Source organism: Chiloscyllium plagiosum, unplaced genomic scaffold, assembly GCF_037043375.1.
Source record: "Chiloscyllium plagiosum isolate Xiang-an unplaced genomic scaffold, Cpla_swu_hap1 HiC_scaffold_33, whole genome shotgun sequence".
In the NCBI taxonomy this organism is placed as follows: Eukaryota; Metazoa; Chordata; class Chondrichthyes; order Orectolobiformes; family Hemiscylliidae; genus Chiloscyllium; species Chiloscyllium plagiosum.
In genome coordinates this window covers 17,775,378-17,789,585 of record NW_028270171.1, presented here as the reverse complement: position 1 = coordinate 17,789,585, position 14,208 = coordinate 17,775,378, and the positions used below count along the sequence as shown (strand labels likewise).

General features: G+C 45.0%; 1 protein-coding gene across 6 annotated transcripts in view; it reads right to left on the bottom strand.

The window, feature by feature from the left end:
- Positions 1 to 14,208, bottom strand: part of LOC122542254 (interleukin-2 receptor subunit beta-like) — a 114,927-nt gene that overhangs the window by 33,223 nt on the left and 67,496 nt on the right. For 4 of the 6 annotated variants that reach the window (XM_043679798.2, XM_043679797.2, XM_043679799.2 and 1 more), the window contains 2 exons: positions 8,196 to 8,283; positions 5,970 to 6,102 (listed from right to left, as the gene is read on the bottom strand). In XM_043679798.2, coding sequence (XP_043535733.2) covers positions 5,970 to 6,102; positions 8,196 to 8,271 — 209 coding nt within the window. In that variant the 5' untranslated portion in view covers positions 8,272 to 8,283. The remainder of the gene's footprint in view (positions 1 to 5,969; positions 6,103 to 8,195; positions 8,284 to 14,208) is intronic. The other 2 variants (XM_087978309.1, XM_087978308.1) reach the window with 1 other exon arrangement.

Below are 14,208 nucleotides of genomic sequence, written 5' to 3'. Positions count from 1 at the left end.
TGGCCCTAAAGCTGTTCAATTGGTCAAGTCGGCTCAGCAATTGATCTGGCGACGTAACATGGGAGTGGGAACGAAAGAGTTAATTGGACTGTGGCGACAGTTTTGCGATGAGAGGCACGAAGAATCAGTTTTGCGCTCATGGCAAGATACTGCCACCAAATTGGGGATTGAATTAACTGCAAATGGTGCTATGGAATCTGTTGAGGTTTTTAAAAAATGAACGTGCTCGAGCAAAACAATTACAGAAACAGAATGAGAAGTCACAAGTGACTGGTAAACAAACAGAACTATACAATTACAGTTTCTAAAATGTTTTAGTCACTTGTTGCATTTCCAACCTGAATTGCAGATAATGATTATTTTATTTACATAATATATAATTAATAATTAATATTTATAATAAATCAATTGTATTAGCCTGACTCAATATTAATTGGCAGGATTGCTTCACACTCTCTCAGTGACCTGTCATATTGATTCATAGTTAATTTAAAACATGACAGCGTTAATTCATTGTTAATTAAAGAATGGAAAGCTACATTACTGGCCAGAGTGTGTACAGGCAGTGGCAGCAACAGCCTTATTGGTAGAAGGAAGTTGGAAACTTACTTTTGGGGGAGCCTTAATAGTCAGCACCCACATCAGGTACGGACCATATTAAATCAGAAATCAGGGCGGTGGCTTACGGATTCTAGAATTCTAAAATATGAAGCAATTCTAATAGAGAGGGATGACCTTACATTGATCATAGACATTTGTCAGAATCCAGCTACCTTTCTCTAGAAAGGAGAGGATGAAGCTCCCTCAGACCCAGAACATGACTGCCCTGACATTATAAAATATCAGACTAAAGTAAGGATGGACCTTAGAGATGTCCCTCTACATGCAGGGGCCAGGCTGTTCATTGATGGGTCCTCCAGAGTGATTGAAGGTAAAAGACACAATGGATATGCAGTAGTGGATGGAATAGAGGGGAGTGTTACTGAGGCTAGTTGACTACCCAATGATTGGTCGGCATAGACTTGCGAACTTTATGCACTAGGAAGGGCCCTTGAGACCTTGGAAGGCAAAGAAGGAACTGTATACACAGATTCTAACTCTGCCTTCGGGGTGGCACACACATTTGGGAAGATATGGCAGGAGAGGGGACTGATAAACAGTCGGGGTAAAGAACTGGCTCATGAGGAATTGGTAAAGTAAGTATTGGAATCCCTTTTGTTGCCAAAGGAGATACCAATAGTCCACATAAATGAAGGGTTAGGTATCTCCTGGGAGTTCCACACCCCTTGGCACCCACCTTCATCAGGAAAGGTTGAGAGAATGAACCAGACACTCAAGAAGCAGTTATCTAAATTAATAATAGAAACCAGACTCCCTTGGACTAAATGTTTACCAAAGCCCTTTTGCGAGTGCGAACGGCCCCAAGGATATGGGGCTCTCCCCTTATCGGATATTGTTTGGCCTGCCCTATCTGGGAACAAAAGGGGAACTGCCAACCCTGGAGACTAAAGATCTGTTTTTAAAGAAGTATATACTGGGCTTGTCCTCCTCTTTGTCTTTACTTAGGAGACAAGGATTACTGGCACAGACTCTGCCCCTTGAATTCACCGTTCATCCCATCCAACCGAGAGATTGGGTCCTAATTAAGTCATGGACAGAAACTAAATTGCACCCGGATTGGGAGGGACCGTACCAGGCTCTTTTGACTACAGAAACGGCGATACACACGGCAGAGAAAGGCTGGATTCACTACACCAGGATTAAAGGATCGGCGGAATCCCCACTTAAGAAAGAAGTCTGGACAGCCGAATCGACGGAAGAACCAATGAAACTCAGACTCAAAAGACGTTAAGTAACTGATTTTTATGTGGACGCGGGATAGTTTCTTTTTGATATCTATATATTGTATTGCATGTTAAATCTCTCGGTCCTTCAATACTATTGTAGGATGCTGGGGACGCTTAGGATTACCATATTAGCTTTCTTAGTATTGGGATCTTGTCAAACGATGCTGTCATCTCCATATTTGTTATTAATGGTCCCTGAGTCTGAATATCCCCAAGTAATTGAGGTCGATGCTTGCAGCCGAGTAAAATGCGCAGATGTAAAGTATCAGAGGAAGTATATTTCCTCCAAAACCCTTCTTAAGACCCTACCGGACACAAGGTATGGTTCGCAAAAACCGCCACCTGGCATCACTATCCATAGAGCTCCCTTTCGCCCAGCCCTAGACTGTCCTGACAGAAAGTGCCACCCGATATATCTCACCATCAAAAATACCTCCTCTGAAGACTCCTTTCCACGTAAAAACGGTTCTCGACTCCTTAGTAACGATTTAAAGATAGTAATAGAATCCACTGGAAAGTGATTGTTGGGCTGCTGTTTCCGAATAGTCATAGGAAACGGAAAACGAGCCAACCAACTTGATAGTAAGATACAACATTTTTCCCCTCCCAACAACCCAAAGGTAGTAAAAATTATCGAGGAGAAGGACTTGAAGCAGACCATTGAAATAGAAACTGGATACGGGGACGCAAATGCCTGGGTTGTATGGGTAAAGTTCACTGTTAAAACTCTGAATAAAAGCAATTGCTATGCATGTGCCTTCGGTAGACCAGTTACCCACATAGTCCCCTTTCCACTCGGGTGGAACCGAAACAGGAAGGGCATGGAATGTATGATAGCCCTGTATCAGGACAAGACTGCATGGAATGATAGGAATTGTATATCCCTACCTCTAATGTTCCCTCCCTTGGAGAATACAGATTTGAAAGCTCCCCCTCCCGTTTTTGACGACGGTTGGGAATCACACATCGTGTATAAGCCGACAGGGTACAAATCGGTCTAGAGACTTGGGGGAGCTGAGGTTATGTATAGAAACTCAGAATGACACTGAAACGGACAAAGGAGGGAACTACTCAGCACTCAGGGTTCCCCGGGCGGATCTCTGGTGGTACTGTGGAGGCAGAATATTGCGACCTACCCTACCTCCTGACTGGAGAGGGATATGTGCAATTGTGCAATTGGCAATTCCATTCACCTTAGCATTTGAGAAGGAGAAGGTTGTAGTAACAAAGAATGGGAGGAGTAAAAGGTCGTTATTAGATACTTCCTTTGATGATAGGATTTGTCTCGACTCTATAGGAGTTCCTAGAGGGGTCCCCGATAAGTTCAAGGCCCGCAACCAGATTGCGGCAGATTTTGAATCGGCCCTATTTTGGTGGGTAACAGTCAACAAGAATGTGGACTGGATAAACTATATTTTTTTTACAACCAGCAAAGATTCATCAATTACACTAAAGATGCAGTCAAAGGTATTTCCGAGCAACTTGATGCAACCAGCAGAATGGCCTGGGAAAACAGACTGGCCTTAGATATGATCCTAGCCGATAAAAGGGGGTGTATGTGTGATGTCAGGAGGGAGCTGTTGTACCTTTATTCCAAATAATACAGCACCTGATGGGTCAATCTCTCGTGCCTTGCGAGGATTGACCACCTTGGCGGAAGAATTGGCTGAGAATTCAGGAGTGGACACATCACTCACGGGATGGCTGGAAACATGGTTTGGGAAGAGGACAGGTGAGGTAGTCTCCATCCTCACCTCCCTGATAGTGGTAGCAGGGGTACTGACAGCAATTGGCTGTTGTATCATACCTTGTGTACTAGGGTTAACCCAGCGGCTAATTGAGGTGGCCGTGGCAAAACAAATGCCTCTAAAAGGTAATCAGGCAGAGGAGCTCAACCTCTTGAACAATGAGGGGATGGGTGACCTTAAGGAATTAGCCACTATAAATGAAGTCTCAGGGATGATGCTAGTGAACTGGAAGGCAACGTATGAGACAAATGCAGAAGACAACAAGAAAAGGGGGGGGGGGGGGGGGATTGTAAGGTATAGGGTTAAAATTGTGCAGAATAAGGCAAAAGCTTACATTATAAAATTAGGCTGCACATGCCAATACTAAACAGAAGAAGCGAAAACAGGCAGAATTATCTATAACTAATAGGGCAGAGTGACCGTGTAGCAGGATGTACCAGGCATAGGAAAATAGAAGAAGCAAAAACAGATAGAATTATCTATGACTAACAGGGCAGAGTGACTGTGTAGCAGGATGTACCAGTAACAGGAGAATAGTGTGCCAGTCTCAGGAGGGATGTGGCCAACGGATGGAATTTAGTTTGGCAGGATGATCGCACGAAGACAGCAAACTATGCCAGGATAGTCACATATAAGGAATGAGATAAATAAGAGTAAGGGGCGACAGGCTTAGAGTAATGGGAGAAGTAAACAGAGGCGGAGAGAAGCGAGACAAAGGTGGAGTGAAGCTAGAGCTTGTGATAGGCTACGCGCTACAGCAAAAGTAACCAATTGGGTGAAAGGGGAGGACCGAGAGACACAACTGAACAGCATAAATCAGAATGTAACCCTCAGATCGGGGTGCTTACTCGTGAGGCACCCGTTCTTGCAAGTACGTATCAATAAAATTCGCTGCTTCAGAATTTGACTTGGACTGAAATTTATTAATATGTGAGTTTTATTTCTCACAGACAATTCCATGAGGCAGGAATTGAACCCGGGTCCCTGGCTCTGTGAGGCAAGTGTGCTAACCACTGAGCCACTGCGTCGCCCAAATGGGCTTAAGTTGAGGCATCAAGCTTTAGAGTTAGCTCGTGAAAGGGAATGGATAAGGCAGATAGGGAGAAGTTATTTCTGTTGTTTGATGCATCTTAGAATCCATGGAATCCTTACAGTGTGACCCAATGGGTCTACACCGGCTCACAGTATTCTACCTAAACCCCGCACCCCCGACCCTGTCCCCATAACTCTGCATTTTCCAAGGTTAATCCACATAGCCTGCACACTATTGAGCAATCTTTTCAGTGCAGGGTAGGGATAGTGACCAATAAATAGCAATAAATGGAAAGATATTCAGAATTAAGCATTTCAGAAGGTCTTTGTGGGTACTGACAAATACTATGTAAAAGGTAAAAGTTGATGATAAATGTCTCAGCCTTATTAGAGTATTAATCTATTGTTTGTTTTTCTATGTTCAGTGTATCTAACTTAAATGTATATTTTATGAAATGTGTATTAATATTGTTTTATATCAGCTGCCTTTGTTAACTAGATTAATAGAATCCCTACAGTGTGGAAACAGGCCATTTGGCCCATCAAGTCCACACCAACCCTCTGAAGAGCATCCCACCTCCCAACATTTCCCATGGCGAATCTACCTAACCTGCACATCTTTGGACTGTGGGAGGAAACCGGAGCATCCGGACTAAACCCACGTAGACACGGGGAGAATGTGCAAACTCCACACAGTCACCCCAGGATGGAATTGAACCCCGCTCGCTGGCGCTGTGAGACATCAATGCCAACCACTGTGCCACTGCAGATTCAATTAATCTCAACACCCTTTCTCTATAACTTTTCCATTTTAAGTAGCTTTCTTTGGGGCAGCACAGGGGCTCAGCAGTTAGCACTGTTGCCTCACAGCACAAGGGGCCTGGGTTCAATTCCCACCTCGGGCGACTGTCTGTGTGGAGTTTGCACATTCTCTCCATGTCTGCGTGGGTTTCCTCCAGGTGCTTTGGCTTCCTCACACAGGTCAGGTGAATTGGCTGTGCTAAATTGCTCATAGTATTAGGTGCATTAGTCATGGGAAAATATAGGGTAGGGGGGTGGGTTGCTCTTCGGAGGGTCAGCGTGGACTTGTTGGGCCAATACAAAGGGAAGGGCCTGTTTCCTTACTATAGGGAATCTAATCTAAAGTATTTCTCAAATGCCCTTTCAGAAAATTATTATTGAATTTGCTTCCTTCAGTCATTCAGGGTCCTAATAAAGTCACTAATTGGTCAAGGTTCTGCCGTAAAAGGACTTCTGGGGAAAGGCTGTATAAAGACAACGTTGAGGGAACGTAGTCGTGCTTGTGAGCTACAGTGAGGTTAGAAATGAAAATGTTACTTACTCATCTTCGTCCTCCTCATCATGGTCTGGGTCATCAACCCACAAAGTACAACGGGCATTTTTGGAAACCTTGTCTGACCAACAGCAAGACATTGTCTTGAGGTAATCAACTGTACACCGCAAATCTTCGTCTCCTGTTCCAGAAGACAGTGGGAGACAAAGAGGGTTGTAAATTTACTTTCACGGGCTGGAACTCTCACCCGCCAATACAAGAAATTAACCCACACGCAACTGGTGAGCTGTGAGTAGCCAGGGATGCCAGGTCTTGTTCCTCATTGCCACATGACAGGGGACCCTCCCACACAGAGAAATGAAGGATCAAGCCGCTGCCATTACAAAGGGAAGTGGCAGTCTGGCCCGGCCAGGACAAAACCATGGATCTCGAAGGTGAAGAGAGGATGTAATCTCCGCATGGATTGCAATGATTCACCATCACCTTCTCAGGACCAAGTGACTCATAGAATTACCAAGAATTTGCAGGATACAGACTGATCCAGCCGGTCGGTGATGGTATGAGTGCACTAGCTCTCGCCCTTGCTAGTTTATAGAACCTAATCAGTGTAGGGTCAGAGAGTCACAGAGCTGTACAGCACGGAAACAGACCCTTCGGTCCAAATCATCCACGCCGACCAGATATCCTAAATTAATTCAGTCCCATTTGCCAGCACTTGGCGCAAATCCCTCTAAACCCTTCCTATTCATATACCCGTCCAGATACCTTTTAAATGCTGTAATTGTCCCAGCCTCCACCACTTCCTCTGGCAGCTCATTCCATACATGCACCACCCTCTGTGTGAAAAAGTTGCCCCTGAGGTCCCTTTTAAATCTTTCCCCTCTCACCTTAAACTTATGCCCGCTAGTTCTGGACTTGCCTACCTTTGGGAAACCATCTTGACTATTCACCTTATCTATGCCCCTCGTGACTTTGTAAACCTCTATGTTTCCGTCGCTCCAGGGAAAATAGCCCTAGCCTATTCAGTCCTCGATTCCTTTGTCCCTCGTATTTGACCAGTTCTCGGTTAAATGCATTGGTGCTCATCTCGATGGAGCACTTGAAATGCAGTGGGCAGTGTCCCTGCCTCTGAACCTGGGTTCAAGTCTGACTCCAGGACTTTCAGGTGGTCAAGAAAGGGCTTCCAAAGCACCTACAACAGGCAGTAACAGCAGAAGTGTCAGCCTCACTTGAGTGCAGGCCCTCAGGTGACAACTGGTCAGTGAGGGGTTAATAATCCCTTCCCTGAGGGATTTACCCACAGAAACAGGCATAAGCAAAGGCACTGTTTGACTTCATATGTCACTTGCTATAAGAGGAATAACCGTAACCACTCCTTATTGTAGTGTGTTCCATATCTAACCATTCTTTAAATAAAGATATTTCTCCTGCCCTCATGCTCACTTGTCTGTCAAGTGTAAACTGGAGGAACAACATCTCATCTCCAGACCAGGCACTTTATAACCTTCTGGACTTTAATGTTGACTTCAACACCTTCAACCTGTGAACCCACTCCCATTCCTTCCCTTCCTTTTAGCTTTATTTGTTACATTCTCTGTCACTGTGTCCTCTCTTCCCTCCCCCCACCCCAGTGGGATTGTCTGTCCTTTCCAGTCTGGCAGTTAGACACACCATTGTTCTCCCATTCTCACATTCAGATCGCTTAATCTGAACTATCAACATCCTTTCTCCCCCAGCACTCCAACCATCTCCCCTACTATTGCAAAAATGCTGCCCCCTCCACACTTCAGCTCTGACGATGAGTCACCTAGACTTGAACCCTTAGCTTGCTGTCTCTCCATGGATGCTGCCTGACCCGCTGTGATCTCCAGCACTTTTTGTATTCAGTTTCTCCTAAACCCTATTGTATTTATCCACAACCACCTGATGAAGGAGCAGCGCTCCGAAAGCTAGTGCTTCCAAATAAACCTATAACCTGGTGTTGTGTGATTTTTAACTTTGCACTTATCAATGATACTTCAGTGCCTAGCTCTGATTTCACCCACAAGCTGAAACATATCCTCAGTGGCTATCCTATCAACCCATTTTAATCTTAAATCTCTTGATTATAGATAATAATCATTAAAGAATGCTGTGGCTTTAATAGTTTCACCCACAAAATAACGTAAGCAAACATATTCTTGGGCGGTGGCGGGGGGGGGGAGTTAACTTGCAAAACATAACAGCATTTTCATAAGCAGGTAAGTAGATAAGAAAACCATTTTTCTGACGTACCAATGTGGCACCCTAATCCTGACGTCCATAACAAGGTGGTGAGGGCAATAAACAGTTGAAGTCCAAATCCTTTCATCCTTTGACGATGCTGTGAAAGCAAAAAGGAAAGTGTTCAGAAAAGATTTACAAGGATGTTGCCGGAGTGGGAGGCTTTGAGGGAGAGACTGGATAGGCTGGGGCTATTTTCTCTGGAATGTCGGAGGCTGAGGGGTGACCTTATAGAGGTTTTTAAGATCATGAGGGGCATGGATAGGATAAATAGCCAAGGTCTTTTTCCCTGCCAGAGGAAGTGGTAGAGGCTGGCACAATTACAACATTTAAAAGATGGGGGCATGAATAGGAAGAGCTTAGAGCATATGAGACATAAGCTGGCAAATGGGATGAGATTTATTTAGGATATCTGGTCAGCATGGATGAGTTGGATCAAAAGTTTTGTTTCCGTGCTGTACATCACTATGACAAAACTAATTATCCTTCCTTATAACATATTTGTTCACTTTAAGAAATACAGGAATCAAGCTCACATTTCCTCTCTGGTTATCACATACACAGACCTAAACCAACATAGCCCTACTCAGACTAAGGGGGATTGACTGATTGATTTACTGTCACGTGTACCGAAGTACAGTGAAAAGCTTTGTTTATGAGCAGTACACCCAGATCATAGTAAGAAAGGAAGCACAGATCTGAAAGACTTAGACAGAGGCATATGGGTTACACTGCACTGGGTGTGCACCAGGCAAGATCATCTTTAGCAAGATCAACGTTATTTGAGGCTGGAGAGCCCATTTGTCAGTCTAATACTGGCCAGGAAGAAGCTGTTCCTGAATCTGTTGGTGTGTGTGTGTTCAGGCTTCTGTATTTCCTGCCTGATGGAAGAGGTTGTAGGAGATCTATTACTGGGAGGCAATGGGTCTTCGATGATATTGGCAGCCTTTCTGCAGCAGTGAGCTCCGTAAATGGAGTCCATGGATGGAAGATTAGCTTCCGCGATGGTCTGGGCTGTGCACACCATACAACTTATCACTGTCTCATAATCCAGAGTGCCAGGTTAATATTCTGGGAACGTGGGTTTGTATCCCACCCTGGCAGCCAATAGGTTATGAATTCAACGAATGAATTTCGTGTATGAAGTTAGACTCATCATTGGTGACAGTGACGATTAGATTAGATTCCCTACAGTGTGGAAACAGGCCCTTCGGCCCAACAAGTCCACATCGACCCTCCGAAGAGTAACCCATCCAGACCCATTCCCCCTACATTTTACCCCTGACAAATGTACCTAACACTACAGGCAATTTAGCATGGCCAATTCACCTCACCTAGACATCTTTGGACTGTGGGAGGAAACCCACGCAGACACGGGGAGAATGTGCAAACTCCACACAGACAGTTGCCCGAGGCTGGAATCGAACCCGGGTCCCTGGCGCTGTGAGGCAACAGTGCTAACCACTGAGCCATTGTGCTGCCCTTATCATTGGTTGTTGCAAAACAACGTGAAATAATAAAAAGGCAGGAGAACGGGTGGAGATTTGTGTTTACTGATGTCATGCTTAGTTTTTAAAGATTCTTTTGAGGGATGTGGACGTCACTGGTTAGGCAAGCATTGGTCTCTCATCCCTAGTTACAAATGGTTGCTCAACAGTAAGTGGTCATCAAATGGACATTTCAGAGATTGATGCCGGTCAACAAATGAACGTGAGGAGAACAGACGGGTAACCTGCTCTGTCGGCGTGGGATGGACACCAGGTTCGTAACTGCATGAGTCCAAACAACAAAAAGTCCTCTGTATGGAGTAGACCAACAAGTATGGAGCCACTGGTCAGAGATACTTAGCTGCACAAATAGTTGAAAAATTGAACTGGGATAAACCTGACCATTTGTGGGATGGGAGCAGGAGAAGGAACACCAGATTGATCATACAATCCCTGCAGTGTGGAAGCAGGCCAATCAGCCCGTACTGACCCTCCTAACAGCATCGCACCCAGACCCACCCTACCTCTGCATTTTCCATAGCCCATCTATCTAGCCTGCACATCCCTGGACACAATGGGCAATGTAGCATGGCCAGTCCACCTAGCCTGCACACTATGGGCAATTTAGCATAGCCAATCCACCCTAATCTGCACATCTTTGGAATGTTGGAGGAAACTGGAGCACCCGGAGGAAACCCACATAGAGAATGTGCAAACTTCACACAGATAGTCGCCCAAGGCTGGACTTGGCACCATAGTTGCACCAAACCATAAGGCTACTCACTCATTAGAATCTGGTAGTGGTTTAACCTGAGGGTCTGAAGTGAGGGAAGAGATTGAGAAAGAAAGTCCTTCATGGTAACCTCAACCTGTGCAGGAATTGAACCCATGCTGTTAGTGTTAATTTGCATTGCAATCCAGCCAACTGAGCTTATTGATCCCACCTAATGCTTAATCAATTGAGTACAGAAAACAATGATCAGTCAACAGACTAACACGGTCAAGCACAGATCCATTAAGCTGTTCAGTAGGATAGTCAATACTAACATTTTTCCCTTCGCTCCGCAGCGTAGGAGACTGAGGGGATGATCTTATAGAGGTTTATAAAATCACGAGGGGCATAGATAACGTAAGATAGCCGACAGCTTTTGCCCATGGTCGGGTGGAAACAAGAGGGCATAGGATTATGTTGAGTGGGGAGAGATACAAAAGGGTCAGGGGGATAATCTTTTCTCAGACAGAGAGTGGAGAGTGTCTGGAATGGGCTTCCAGAGGTAGTGGTGGAGGCGAGTGCAATTTTGTCATTAAAGAAACATTTAGAAAGGGACATGGATGGGATGGGATTGGAGAGATATGGACCAAACGCAGGCAAATGGGACTAGATTAAACTGGGTGGCATGGGCATGTTGGGCCGAAGAGCCTGCTTTGATACTGTAGACCTCCATGACTCGAAGACTCATTGGTATGATTTGAGGATGTAAATGTTTGCCATAAATGAAAAGCTGACATTACTCACGTACTCAAATATTAATCCAGACTTTATTTCGCACCTTACTTACTAGCACCGCAGAAGCTGATGAAGAATGGCAAACAGGAACCGCGTGCGAAAATAGACTGGTCATTTGACTGTTATCAAAGTATTTAACATTTAGCACAGGAAACTGAACCTTGACTTTGGTGTAGTGAACAAACACGGCACAGGATACTGCTGCAGTTGGTCTTGTACCTCATCAGCTTTACCCTGTTCTTAATTTGGGATGGTTAGCTCTGTGTTTGAATTTATAATAGCCAACGCAAGCCAAAGATACACTTGTAAGATTGTCCGCTACACCCACCATTTCATCCATAGTCTCACTCCTGTCTATCTCTGTAATTTCCTCCTGCCCTATAACTCTGCGATTTCTACGTTCCTTCAATTCTTGCCTCTTGTGCCTTCCTGATACCCCCACATGATTGACCATGCCTTCAGCTGTCTTGATCTTAAGTTCTGGAATCCCAACACCTCTCTGCTTCTCTCTCCTCAATAAAGAAACTTCTTAAAAGATCTCAGAGCAAGGCTTTGGTCACCTGTCTGGTATTCCTTCATGTGGTTTGGTACCTAATGCTGTCTGATGACTCTACTGTGAAATATTTCTGGGCATGTTTTTCGACGTTAAAGGCTCTGTAGGTGGATCAAGCTACACGAGTAAAGCCAATTATGTTAAAATGCCAGAATGCTCACAGATTTGTCATGGTGCTCTGTTGCTCAATGGCAGGGTTAGACTTTTTAATTAATTGAAGGAATATTTGGTTTTCCCAAGACTTCTTTCCCTTCTCTATTCTTTCATGCAGCAATAAATACAAGCTTCAGTCTACCAGCCACACAATGACAACTGCTGAACAGAGGCAAAGAGGAAGATGTGAAGATATCGCTGGAACCATAGTGAGGCAGCCCATGTTCAAAGGCAGCAAGACGTGGCTTGGGCTGAAAAGTAACATTCGCCCAATGACCATCTCCATTAGAGAAAATCTATAACCATCATCCCATGACATTTAGTGGTGCTACCATCAATGAATACTCTACCACAAACTTCCTGGGGGTTACCATTGATTAGAAAATGAACTAAGCTAGCCATATAAATATTGTGGGTACATAGAGTGGGTCAGATACTAGGAATACTGCAGCAAGTAAATTGCCCCCGAGTCCTAAAAACCTGCCCACCATCTATAAGGCACAAGTCAGGAGTGTGGTGGAATGCTCCCCACTTGTCTGGGTACATGCAACTCCAACAACACTCAACAACCTTGACATATCTAGGAGAAAACTGTCCACTTGACTGGCACTGCATTCATAAGCATTCACTTCCTCCACCATCGATGCTCAGTGCCAACAGTGTGCACCATCCACAAGATGCACTGCAGCGATTTACCAAGGCTCCTTAGACAGCACCTTCCAAACCAATGACCATTTACATCCAGAAAGGCAACTGAAGCAGATACATGGGAACTATACAACTGTACAAGTTGCTCTCTAAGAAGAAAGTGAGGACTGCAGATGCTGGAGAGTCAGAGTCAAAAGGTGTGGTGCTGGAGAAGCACAGCAGGTCAGGCAGCATCTGAGGAGTGAGAGGAATTGACATATCAGGCAGGACCCTTCATCAGGAATGCATTCCTGATGAATGGCTTATGCCTGAAATGTCGACTCTCCTGCTCCTCAAATGCTACCTGACCTGCTGTGCTTCTCCAGCATCACAGTTTTCGCCGCAGTTTCTCTCTAAGCCACTCACCATCCTGATTTGGAAACATATTGTTGTCCCTTCAGTGTCACAGGCTCAAAATCCTGGAATTCCCTCCCTAAGGGCATTGTGGGTAAACTTACGGCACATGAACTGTTGCGATTCAAGAAGGCAGCTCACCCTCATCTTCTCAAGGGAAAGGAAGGACAGGCAAGACATGCTGGCCCAGCCAATTATACCCATGAATGAATAAAAAAAGGCGGCATGGTGGCACAGTGGTTAGCACTACTGCCTCACAACGCCAGGGACCCGGGTTCAATTCCCACCTCGGGTGACTGTCTGTGTGTAGTTTGCACGTTCTCCCCGTGTCTGTGTGGGTTTCCTCCGGGTGCTCCGGTTTCGTCCCACAATCCAAAGATGTGCAGAACAGGTGAATTGGCCATGCTAAATTGCCCCATAGTGTTAGGTGTCTTATTCAGGGGTAAATGTAAGGGTATGTGTGGGTTACTCTTCGGAGGGTCAGTGTGGACTTGTTGGGCTGAAGGGCCTGTTTCCACACTGTAGGGAATCTTATCAAAAAAAGCAGATGGAGCTGTTCTGAGATCTGACTGCGTTGCTATGGCAGGTTAGGAGTTTTGATTCTGAATTTAACTTTTGCACTAGAGCTTCGTGTGCATATTGGGGAGTGAAAAATTGAAAATGTGCTGTGTGTTAACAGTCCAAACCTAACATTCACATGTTGTACCTACACATAAACCCTAGGCCCACTTCACTACCTACATCGCCCAGGATAGTGACTGGAACAGGCCAGGTGGATCTCATTGAGTATGAGATCCCAAACTGGGGCTGTTAACCTGGTCCAATCAGGGAGCTCTGGCTGACTGATATAAGCAGGAGATTCAGAGAGTCTCCTTATTTCTAGGGACTGGCTCTGAGCTGACTGGTCAGTACAAGCCATGTATTGTGCACACAAAGGGTGATTGGTTGATAGGATACCAGCCTCTGTGCAGAATGTTACTAAGCGTTCAATAGCAGAGCAAAGCTCCCACCAAATTCTTGCTCTCAGCCCTCTGTGAAATGATCCCAACGCAATCCATTCCCACACAATAGCCACGATGTGGATTTGGTATTCCATTGAAGCACCCAAACCTGAATATGCCCGTTTAAAGTTAGATTGGCTCCCATCGCTAATGATCACAAAGCAAGATGTCAAATTCTCTCCTGCTGTTTGTTTACAAAATAAAGAAAGTGAAAGGCACCACATGACCTCTTTATCTATGTATCAATTCTCTCCACCTACAATGCTGCACGTCTTCTGCAAAG